The sequence below is a fragment of the Panthera pardus genome, unplaced genomic scaffold (genome assembly GCF_024362965.1).
Source record: "Panthera pardus isolate Hobbes unplaced genomic scaffold, ASM2436296v1 HiC_scaffold_27, whole genome shotgun sequence".
Classification (NCBI taxonomy): domain Eukaryota; kingdom Metazoa; phylum Chordata; class Mammalia; order Carnivora; family Felidae; genus Panthera; species Panthera pardus.
The window spans coordinates 109,208,513-109,220,709 of NW_026526843.1; the positions used below are offsets into that span (position 1 = coordinate 109,208,513).

Here is a 12,197-nt window from a genome sequence, read left to right on the forward strand (position 1 = left end):
CCGCCCCCGCCCCTTCCACTCACCGTGATCTCCTGTTCCCCTCAGACAAACTATGAGCTTCTGTCTGCAAGCACTAATGGGGTCAGCCTTGGGGAGCATAGGTCAGTGTTCCAGGCCTTTTCTTGGTTAAAAAAAATACCTATTATTAAAAAAAATAATCGAGTGGTTCCATGTATATATTTGGTTACAGATTGTATGCGTGTATTATTGAACTAGTTGATTGAGAAAACCCCGAAGAAGCTTCTAAACATTTATTATTAGGTTTAGTGGACTCTGGGAAAACATGAGATTGAGTGTTATAGGAATTTGGACATTGGTGGAAAATGAAGACCTTTGTCTTCATGATTCAGGTACGTACATTTAAATATCTTGCAATCAGAATAGTTCCATACTATAACCAGGTAATTTACACCCGTATCAGCAGTGGAAGACAACCTGTATTCTCAATTGTCCTGATAATTCAGTCGTGTCCCTGGAAGATCTGGTTGGCTTGTCCTCGCGCTCACCTCCCAACATGGCTGGCCCAGAGCTCACACCAGGAGCCGAAGGCAGCAGCTGTGACATTTCCTTGTTTCCTTGCTCCCATGTTGACTATTGTCTACAACCCCTGATTTCTTCACACAATTCTTTTTAAGCCTTTCATCCATTTATTGAGGGGTCATAGCCATGAAGAGGCTTCATCAGGAGGCTGCCCAGCTCTGCAGACCTTCCCCCCGCCGGAGCCACAAGCCGGCTCTGGCTCTAGCAGGCAGTCTTGTTGAGGGGCCCTGCTGGCCTCAGGCTGCTTCCTGACCTAGAGGCTGGATGAAGGAACCGGTGTCATTTTTCAAATGGAATATAAGGGACGTTGAATTTTTGTCTTTTTAAAATTAAAATAAAACGAATCGCTGTTCTTCTGATTGTTTTTTCATGATATCAACTAATCCCTGAAGTGAGTGCATCACACTTTGGAGAGCACTGGCTCAGAAAAATGAGCTTAACTGCTTTGCTGAGCTTCAGGTTCTTTAATTGGGAAGATGAGCATCATAATATTGTGAGGATTAAATGAGATAATGCAGGAGAAATGTTGGGCACAGAAACATTGGTTACTGCCGGCTCAGTTCCATTTGCAGAGCTTTAGTGGATCCCTGTCTGGGTCATTTGAAGAAAGTTGGTTTAAAAAAAAAATTTTGTTTTTTACGTGTATTTATTTTTGAGAAACAGGTGAGACAAAGCGTGAGTGGGGGAGGGTCAGAGAGAGAAGGAGACACAGAATCTGAAGCAGGCTCCAGGCTCTGAGCTGTCAGCACAGAGCCTGATGTGGGGCTTGAACCCACAAACTGTGAGATCATGACCTGAGCCGAAGTCGGACGCTCAACCGACTGAGCCACCCAGGTGCCCCTGAGGAAAGTTGGTTTTTAATTGACCTGGTTCCAATTGTCATGATGGCTCATTTTAACTGCTGGGGAGCAGAGCATGATGCAAGAAAATAGGAGTGTTTCTGCCTTTGTACTTGTCAGGAAACAGGAAAAATCGGAAAAAGTTGCTTTGTTCAGGCTCTGATGCTCTTCCTTTTTGTTTACAAGTGATGAGAAGGGGGTTTACAACTCAACTTCATCCTGGGAAGATTCATGACAGCTAATTTTGGAATGGAAATAATGATCCAGGCAAAGAAATTTCACTTTGAGTTGCTTGTGAATTGGCCAGGGTCTTCTGATCTGGAAGCACTTTGGGAATTCATCCCTAATGGAGACACAAAGCCCATTGACAGGGGGCCCACTCACCTACCCACCTTTTTCCTGGAAACCTGCCCCATTGTATTGAGGTTTCCAGTCATCTGTGCTTTTTTGTTGACTACTGAAGAAATCTTTGCCAAACCCAAGATTGCTAAGGTTTTATCCTGTGCTTACTTATGAAAGTGTGGTACTTCTGGCTGTTAGATTTAGGTCTGTGATCCATTTTGAGTTGACTTTTGTGCTTCTTACAGAGCTCATTTAAAACTTTTCCTCTTCTATTTCCATAATTTCTAAGTTGCTAATTCACCACCTGGGGTTTCAGCAAATTTTCAGTATCCTTGTATTTATTCATTTGCCATTCATTCATTCATCCTGAGCTGCAAATATAGAAGGAAAAGGACAAGAGGTTTATTGGTTGAGGTGGCTATGAGGCAAGTCCCAAAGCATAGACGAGTTGCATAATCTATCCATGGACGAGTTAACATGCTTGGGATTGCTTAGCTCTGCTACTTTGCACCTGCACTTTATCAACAAGTCGCATCTGTGTCGTCTCTTGCCTCCACCTATGACCAAATGTAAAAAATCACCACAGATTGGGGGAACACTTTAAAATGGTGCTGCTGCCTGAGAAGCCCTCTGTTGACAGGGTAGTTGTCCTGAGGGTGTCTGGTCTTTCCAGATTTACCCTGCAGACATAAGCAGCCAGAGACATTGGCTTGGCCAGCGGGGCCCTCAGTGTCAGCTGACTTAGTACATCTTGTGGCTGAGAGATGGGCATTATTTCTTTAGGGTGGGAGTTATTATCATTTTGCATGCCTGAGGTCCAGGGACGTTAACATCACACAGTTCATCTTTGCAAGGCTGGGAACACCTAAGGACCAAACCTGTGTGTGTTATCTGCCTTCTTTGCACTTGGGAAATGATGCTGTACTCCCTCCGGGAGTGCGAATGTGATTGGCCTTCTGTCGTTGTGTGGTTTCCCCTCTGAAGCTCCTGCTGGCCCTGAGAACCGTAGGCCACTCTGCCGGTCCCTGACCACGGACCTGCGCTTTGTGGTTTCTGTGCGACAGGCCTCAGGTTAACCAAAATCAGGTTGCTGTGTGGGGTCCTGTTATTTTAAGTACTGGTAGAGGGGAAGTCCCTTTAATAAGACTTTACCGATCTTCCAGGGCTGGTGGGCCTCAGACTTCTCCAAGATCTGATCTAAGGTGCTCTTTTTTCTGTCCCTGTTCCTTTCAGTGGAGGCCATAGTGGAGTTTGACTACCAGGCCCAGCACGACGATGAGCTGACGATCAGCGTGGGTGAGATCATCACCAACATCAGGAAGGAGGATGGAGGCTGGTGGGAGGGACAGATCAACGGCAGGAGAGGTTTGTTCCCTGACAACTTTGTAAGAGTGAGTACAATGTGAAACCCTTTTCCTGTCTCCTCTGTGGGTTCTACTGACCAAAACTGTGGGGGCACTTGGGTAATTTCATGGGGTCATGTCGGGGATGAGTTGACAGTTTGACCTCTTGTGTGCTATCAAGAAGAGCATGTATAGCTTTGCACTAGGTATCTAGAGATAGCCATTGTGAAATCACTTTCTTAAGGCCCAGAATGTTCTTTTTAAAGTGATGTGTCACTTAGAAAATGCTGGAAAAATATAAGGCTTGTTAAATTGTTTTATGTACTTGTTCATTTACTTTGATGTTTTAAAGGAATTTAACCCTTATCCATTCCATTCAGAATGAAACTAGTTTTTTTAAAATTGAGTCGTGTGTGTGTGTGTGTGTGTGTGTATATATATATATATATATATATATATATGTATATATATATCAGAAACCTCTTAGCTTCCTTTGGCTTAAGAGTCATCACTTGGGTAAAAGAGAGATAGAGGGTCAAGAAGTACTTCACAGGCCCAGAAAAACAGACCACTTTTACTCCCTCCCTTCCCCCCACCCCCACTGGACTTCATTTCCTTTTATTGTTCTCCCTGGAGGGCATCTCTATTTTCTTGCGTGGACTTTGGTCTTTCTTACAGAAAGATCTTACCGTGAAGTATGGCAAATGTAGAAACTTTAAAGAGAAGCTGAGAGGGTTTTTCCCTTGTCCTTGACCTCCTGAGGTAAGCTCCTCCCTCAGAGTGCCCTTGGGGAATCCACAAAGGTTAGTGCTGAATGGAGAAGCTGGCCAGGCCAGTGATTCGTCCTATGTGGGTCTATCTTTGCCTTTTTTTTTTTTTTAAAGCAGTGAGCACTGTGGTTCAGTTTTGTGCACCTCGACCTTGTGAGCTCCAGGCTTTCCTTTACAGAAACCTTCAAAGGTGGGGGTGGGGGTGGGGTGGGGGGTTGGATTAAATAGGAGGTGGAGATTCAGGAGCACATCTGTCCCAGTGAGCCCAGGGTGATCTGTTGAAGTGCTGAATTACCATACTGCATACCTGAAACTAATACTCCATTGTGTTACCTGAAATTAAAATTAAAACTAAAATAAATCTAAAACTAAACTAAAATTAAATTAAAACAAAAACTCAAAAAAAGTAAAATAACCTTCAAGGCTCCTCACACCTGCCATGACTTACATCAATGGGATGCTTCACAGAGGGAATTAATTGGAGACATTTGGCACATCTGGAGGGAAAATTATGATTAAATATATATTATTAAATGTTAATTATTAAATATTCAATATTGTATATTATGTACAAAATTATAAATAAATATTAAATAATAATATTATATATATATTAGAGAGGAAGAGCAGGGAGGAGAGGCAGAGGAGGGGGGAGAGAAAAAGAGAGAGACAAAGAGAGAGAGAGACTCTCAAGTAGCCTCCACACAGTGCAGAGCCTGATATGGGGCTCGATCCCATGTGTTTGGGATCATGACCTGAGCCAAACTCAAGAGTTGTGCACTCAACTACCTGAGCTACCGAGGTACCTCATGAGGTGAACCTAGTTTTGACTTTTATTTATTTATTTACTTACTTACTTATTTTAGAGAGAGAGAGAGAGAGCATGAGCTGGGGAGAAGCGCAGAGGGAGAGAAAGAGAATCTTAAGCAGGTTCCACACACAGTGTCGAGCCCCATGCAGGGCTTGATCCCACAACTCTGGGATCATGACCTGAGCCGAAATCAATAGTTGGACACTCAACCAACTGAGCCACCCAGGCCCCCCTTGTGTTGACTATTTAAGTCAAGTAGCAGTCAGATTGAATGTAGAATTCCAGTTGTGCTGTTTTACACCTTTGTATTCATATTGCTTTTTTGATAGGAGTGGTATTTTCCTTTCCCCTTTGTGGCCATGAAGCATTGAATAAAATCTACTTTTTCAGGAATGTTTTAAAAATTATGCCCTTTGCAGAAGTCATCTAGGGGTTAATTACAAAAATGTAGCTCATTAGTGTTAAGAAATTACATGCTGCACAGTTCTAAATAATGGTTGGAATTGAGTAAAAAAAAGGGGGGGGCGGGGAGAGACGTCACCTTGAGGCTGTTCCCTGTGGGAAATACCAAGTAGGCTTAAAATTTTTTCTGCCATAAACTTCCTATCTAACACTGGAGAAGACAGGATTGTTCTTACTGGAAGGGTTGTGTGCAGAAATCCCCAGGGCTTCTCCTGTAATTCAGTGGTACCAGACCATGCCTAAGACCTATGGCTGTAGGGAGCAGGTAGTGTGGGGTGCTGGGCCCAGAGAAGCAGGTGTCCCCCTCAAAGTGACTTGAGAGCTACATGGGAGGGTTTTATGAAAAGGGATTGATCGTGAAAAACAGTGTCCAACTCTTGGGCCCTCTACCTGTACCCTGCCCCCAGTCTAGAACTAATAGGAACCCACTTCAGTCTTTCCTTAGGATCTTGCCCCAGAGTAATCTTGCTCACATTTCATTTTTTTCTTTTTTTTAAGTTTTTTAAATGTTTATTTTTGAGAGAGAAAGAGACAGAGACAGAGCACGAGCAGGGGAGGGGCAGAGAGAGAGGGAGGCACAGAATTCGAAGCAGGCTCCAGGTTCTGGGCTGTCAGCGCAGAGCCCAATGTGGGGCTCGAACCCACGAACCATGTGATCATGACCTGAGCTGAAGTCAGACACTTAACCGAGGGAGCCACCCAGGCACCCCTTGTTCTTTTATTTTTGTTGTGCAGAGGCTGGGGACAGTTTTGTTGGTAACACGCTGAATGACTTGCTTTTTATAAATAGTTGTAGGAGTACAGACTTTTTTTTTCTTGGACTACAGTTGAACCTAGCAGCTCTTTCCCATTTTAAGAGTAGGAAAATATTATATCTGGGCTATCACATATTGACTCTGTTGTACTGATGTATAAATGGGGGTGTAATTCTTTTGCCCTTCCAAACAAAACCCCCAATTTTGGGACAAGGACTGCCCTTGAATTTGAGCCAAATTCTAGTGTAGCAGGAGGGTTTTTCCAGATAAAAGCTTGGTGTGAAGATGGAGGAGAAAGGAATGAGAGAAGAGGACCATGGGAAAGAGAAAGGAGGATCTGGGAAAGAAAGAAGAGGACTCTGGGAAGGAGGTGAAGACTGTGGGGAAAAAGAGGAAGACCCTGGGAAGGAGGCGAGGACTATGGGAAAGAGAGAGGAGGACCCTGGGAAGGAGGCGAGGACCATGGGGAAGCGAGAAGAAGACCCTGGGAAGGAAGGGAGGACTGTGGGAGAGAGGGAGACCCTAGGAAGGAAGGGAGGACCATGGGAAAGAGAGAGGAGGACCCTGGGAAGGAGGCGAGGACTGTGGGAAAGAGAGAGGAGGACTCTGGGAAGGAAGGTGGGACTGTGGGAGAGAGAGAGACCCTAGGGAGGAAGGGAGGACTGTAGGAAAGAGAGAGGAGGACCCTGGGAAGGAGGCGAGGACTGTGGGAAAGAGAGAGGAGGACCCTGGGAAGGAGGTGAGGACGGTGGGGAAGAGAGAGGAAGACCCTGGGAAGGAAGGGAGGACTGTGGGAAAGAGAGAGGAGGACCCTGGGAAGGAGGCGAGGACTGTGGGAAAGAGAGAGGAGGACCCTGGGAAGGAGGCAAGGACCGTGGGAAAGAGTGAAGAAGACTCTGGGAAGGAAGGGAGGACTGTGGGAGAGAGGGAGACCCTAGGAAGGAAGGGAGGACCATGGGAAAGAGAAAGGAGGACCCTGGGAAAGAGGGGAGGATTTGGGAGGATAGAGGACATCACTGGGAAGGAGAAAAGACTACAGTGTTGGCACCAGTTTTGAGGGGAGGCCCTATTTTGAAACCCTTATTTTGATGTCCTATAGGCTTAGTGCTCCCTCATTCCAAACCACAAATCCATAGACTCAGAGAGCTTCCAAGTTGGACTTTGCTCAGGGCTCAAGGCTGGGTTGCCTGCTTAAGCATTTGTGGGGGCTGGTGGGCCCCAGGACAGGGAAGCACAGCGTAGGAAGAACCCAGGCCGCCTCAGAACCCATTCTCCTTGCTGCGGGAGTGCTGGGGAGCAGGAGCTCCTCGCTGCCAACCCCGAGGTGAGGTCATTCCCCGGCCTCTCTCCGCCCTCGTCTGCCTGCTGGGCCTGGGGCTGGGGCCGCCACAGCAGGCTTCCGTGGGCTTTGGCTCAAGAGGAGTGCTGGTGGGAGATGGCAGGGAGGGTGGGAGGCCAGCCAGGTCAGGGATTATCCTGCTGGCTCCCTGCCCCAGGGGATTGTCCCTCTGCCAGACGATGGTTGCTCCCAAGTCCCCATCCTCCGTACTCCTTTCCCTTCATTCCTGGTTTCTAGCCCCGCCTCCTGCCTCAGAGTTTCACTGTACCTCACCCACTTTGGAAGTCTCCTTCTTGGTCCCGCCTCACATTACCTACTTCGGGTGTGCCATCTGTTTCCTTTTTGGAGCCCGACTGCCTCATCTGGCCACTCTGAAGATTAAAGGAGGCAGGATTTAGCACATGGCTGGCCCCCTTCTGAGTGTGCCCCTGTCCCATGTCACCCTCTCCCCTGGCCCGAGTGCCTAATCGCTTGTCGTCTCCCCTCCGCTAGAGCAGTCCCAGTGTGGGAAGTCACACTCTCTGGAGGCACTTGTCCCACCCCAGCCAGAAAGGACGTGGCCGGGATGGCTGGGGCTGCGCCACTTGTGGCTGTCACATTTGGCAGAAAAAGAAACTTCTATTCTTTCAGATGGCTGAATCTATTTTCAAGTCTTCACCCACTGGGAATGTTTTAGGCCTATTATTGAAGATTGAGTAGGTGGATGCAGTGGAGTTTAACAATAATGAAAACTGCCATAGAGGGTTCGAGAAGCTAAAAGTACATCTTTAGGTAATAATAATCATATTGGCATAAGTTTGTAGTTTTGAGAGTGGGTTTACATATGCATTATTTAGCTTGAGAATAATTTGTCCCTGAATTGAATTGGGTAGTCTTGTGGACTCCCATTGTTTATTTGTGTGCCTTTATACCTCTGTTAACTGCAATCAGAGAGCTTACCTTAAGTGTTTTCTTGATTCATTTATTATCGGATCATTAATCAGTGTCCTTATTGAGCATGGTCCCCCCAAGGTGTTGGAATTCAGTATCCAGCCTCAACTCTGTATTGTCTCAGTTTTTCAAAAGAAAAATACGAGCCATTCCCGTCGCCCCCTTGTCAAGAAGATGCCTGGGCTTTGCCGGCTCTCGGGCCGAGATTTATTGGCAGGCATAAATGTACCCAGCTAGGGTACATACAGTCATGCCCTTTTGGGTTTATCCTCCTTTTTATTTTATTTAGTTAGTTCTTTTTTTTTTTTTAAGATTTTATTTTTAAGTAACCTCTACACCCAATGTGGGGCTTGAACTTACAACCCTGAGATCAAGAGTCACATGCTCCACCGACTGAGCCAACCAGGCACCCCTTATTTAGTTAGTTCTTATTTATTTACTGTACATGTGGAAGAAGAATCCTTTCAAATCCCCCTTTCCTTTCTTCTCCCTGTTCACTTTTTTTAGAATCCATTTTTCTCTATCCCTCCTCTTTTAAAAAAATTTATTCATTTTTAGGTGAAATTTGCATAGAGTAAAATGCTGGTCAAAACCATACCTCTTGATTTTCTTTATGCACATATGCACTCTGTAACCATCATCCAGATCAATCCTATTTCTGTCCCTCCAGAAAGTACTATCATGCCTTTTCCCAGTCATTCCCCTCCCCATAGGTAATCTATCATTAGAGGTGAGGCTAGCATGCATTTGAATTTCATATAAAATGGAATCATTAAATCTGTGTTCTTTTATGTATGGCTCCTTTTGCACAACAAAATGTCGCTGCATACACCAGTCCTCTGTTCTTGCTGTATAGTATCCCATTTTATGAATATGCCAGAATTTATCTGTTCTCCTGTTGACGGACATTTGGATTGTTTCCAGTTTGGGTATTTTATGAACAAAGGCTCTGAAACATTGTTGTGTCAGTCTTCTTACAGATATAGGCCCTCATTTCTCTTGTGTATTTACCCATGGGAGTGGCATTGCTGCTCATTCACTCTCAACGTTTATATTATTTTCCGTTTATTTTATTTTTTTACAATATTTTTTTTGAGAGAGAGAGAGAGGGAGAGAGAGAGTGAGTGTGAATGGGGGAGGGGCAGAGAGAGAGGGAGGGAGAGAATCCCAAGCAGGCTCCATTCTCAGTATGGAGCCTGACGCGGGGTTCAGTCTCACAACCAACGTGATATCGTGACCTGAGCTGAAATCAAGAGTCGGACGCTTAACAGACTTAGCCACCCAAGCACCCCTATTTTTATCTGTTTAAAGCTGTGGCCTCTGTGAGCGGATGGAGGGTGTCATGCCTAATGTTGGAACCTTATTTGTGTCACACTAGCCAACTGAGCTGATCGATCGGCCTGAGTCTGGTTGTCTTCACATAGCTGCCCTATGAGTATGATAGCTGAGGGAGCCTGAAGCCCAGAACTCACCCTCCAGGGACCATATGATTGCCGGGCCCCCCCAAAATATCAATGACTAATTCTTAAATTGTTAAAAACACACACATAGGGCAAGTTTGATTGTGTCAAAGTTTTATTGGACTCACTTAAGGAGGGAACTAGCAGAATCACAAAACTGATGCAGTCAGTCTATGAGAAACTGATCAAAAAGTCAGTGGAGAAAAGGAAATTCAAATAAGATTGCTAAGTTATATCCAAAACAGGTTCATATTTTAGGGGACACTGAAGTCTTAACCTCTGGGGTTATCATCTCTACCAAAAAAGGAAAAAAAAAAAAAAAAAGAAAGCAGCATACTTTATCATTTTTCTGTATGTTATCCTGTGACTTTTATAGGGTTGTAAAATGCCCTAACAAAGTGTTAGTTAAATCAGGTTACATTTCCAGAGAGAATCAGATGATTCTGCTGGGGGGGTGGAACTTTATGGAAAATATATCACTGTGGCATCAAAAGGTCACACAATCATCCCTTTTTGCCAGATTTTTGAGTTTTGGATATTTTTTTGGAACAGACCACAAGAGACCATAATTTGGGGTGCAGTAATAGGAGGTACTAGGATGAAATCCTCAAAGTCATTTATTAAAAAAAAACAAAACAGCTGCCCTTCTGGGACCTGAAACTGCCATAGAAAACAGAAAGATAACCGCCTATTCAAGGCAGATACGGGCTCTTTCATAGAAGTTCATCTTCCTCATGTTGGATTTAATTACCAGGGTCTTTCAGAACCTTACCCCCAGATCCAGACGACAGTGTATTTTAGTCCAGCAAAGGATTCCTAAGCAGCCTTTTTCTGGGTTCTCCTGACATGTATTCACAGGTTCACATTTTTTAATGGCTAGCCAAAGGAATTCAAAAAAGAAAAAGCCTCGAAACTGTAGCTTGAGCCCACAAGCATATGACCGACTGCTTTGAGAGGGGACCTTTGGTGAAGTGCAGCGGGACGCAGGCCCTTGGTATTTTGTCCTACACAAATAGATGCGTGGAAAGCAGGAAGCTGTGGTAGGGGTTAAAAGAATATGCTTGTTGGTTTTGAAATTGATCTGATGCTTTCTGTGTGAGGAAGTGAGCCGTTCTCTCTGCCTGTTTGTACACGCATTAGGGAAATGCACACTTTGCTCAATGCGGCCGGTCCTGGAGCCTGTCCTGGAAGGGTGAGGCGTGTTTACTTGTAGCTTGCAAGTCCGATGCTGAGCGTAACAATTTTCAGCTTGGTTTCCCGTTGCCTCAGCCTTCATTTGCTAGGTGTTTTGGATCTCTCTCTGGCATATGCTGAGTGTGTTGTGTATTTGTCTGAAGTGGTTGAAGAATACTGTTGTTTTGTAATGAGCGAGGTGAAAGGTTAGGATTTTGCATATTTGTACCATTCTGAGAGAAAGCCCATTGTTACTTTGCTTGTGGTTATTTTTATTTTTTATTTTTTGTACTAATGCTGCTTTTAATGGTGGCACAATATAGAAGTACACGGTTTTACTAGCTTGAGCCAATAGGAGTTTTAAAACATTCCTTTTTACACTATCTAGTAGCCTCATAATAGAAATGTATCTCAGGCTGCCGAGGCTATGTAAAAGATACAGGGGAGGATGGAGATTATTTCTTGTTTTCTGTGGGGGGAAAGAATTAACTGCCAGCCGAGCGCTATGATTGTACTTATTTTGAAAAAAAAAAACCAAAAAAACAAAAACGGCTTTGTTTTGGCAATTTTCATCTTCCATTTCTTTTAGTTGGGTGGGAAATAAAAGGAAATTTGCTTTCTCAAGTTTGACATTTTCTTGTTAATACACCTTTTGTTTCAGTAAGTCTGTGGGAATCCTCCTGGATATTTCTGAATTTTGTTGTGTACACGTGTGCTTGAGCCCAAACAGCTTATCTTCGTATAGCATTTAGTTGTTGTTTGCTTTCTTGTTAGACAAAATATTAACATTGTACCCTTTCCATCTTCCCTGACATCAAATCCGTTAAGATCCGAAATCCTGTCAAACATCTGTTTTGAAAACTTGGGGGATGGTAGTAAAAAAAAGTTCTTGCACAAACTATCCCCTCTGTAAGCATGGGCCTGTGCTGGAACTTGCCCAGAACTCTACATTTCTACTTCAAGTTACTGACCTTTAAGTTCTATCCGTATGAGAGGAACAGATCATGGAAAGGAGGTATGTACGTTTACCCTCTTCCTATGATAGCCCTCATCTTCAAATTTTAGTTCTGTGACAGAATAAGATTTGAATTCTGTCCCCTCTGTCCTTTTCAAATCTTGCCAAAGAGCCCAGTCCCCTCTCTAGACCTGTGCGTGCCTCTCAGGTCTGCTTGTGTGTGCTGTGTGGTCGAGCGCAGTGGAGTGGGGGCCCGGGGACTCGGGTAGACCCCCAAGACACTTTCCTCTGTTCCTGGGCTTGCGCTGGCAGCTGCCCCCCCTCCCCCCGCCCCACAGTCTCCAGAACAGATGACCTGACGTGTCATGGCTCCTTGTTCACACGGCTTGTCAGTGAGGAAGACTTGTCTACGCCTTCATTATTCAAACTTTGTTAGCTCTCTGGTATCATTAGGTAACACGGAAACACATCCATCTCT

General features: G+C 44.7%; 1 protein-coding gene across 7 annotated transcripts in view; it reads left to right on the forward strand.

Moving 5' to 3' along the window:
* SH3KBP1 (SH3 domain containing kinase binding protein 1) overlaps window positions 1-12,197 on the forward strand; it is a 330,169-nt gene that overhangs the window by 46,755 nt on the left and 271,217 nt on the right. For 6 of the 7 annotated variants that reach the window (XM_019431615.2, XM_053891776.1, XM_019431609.2 and 3 more), the window contains exon 2: window positions 2,955-3,112. In XM_019431615.2, coding sequence (XP_019287160.1) covers window positions 2,955-3,112 — 158 coding nt within the window. The remainder of the gene's footprint in view (window positions 1-2,954; window positions 3,113-12,197) is intronic. The other variant, XM_019431614.2, reaches the window with a different exon arrangement.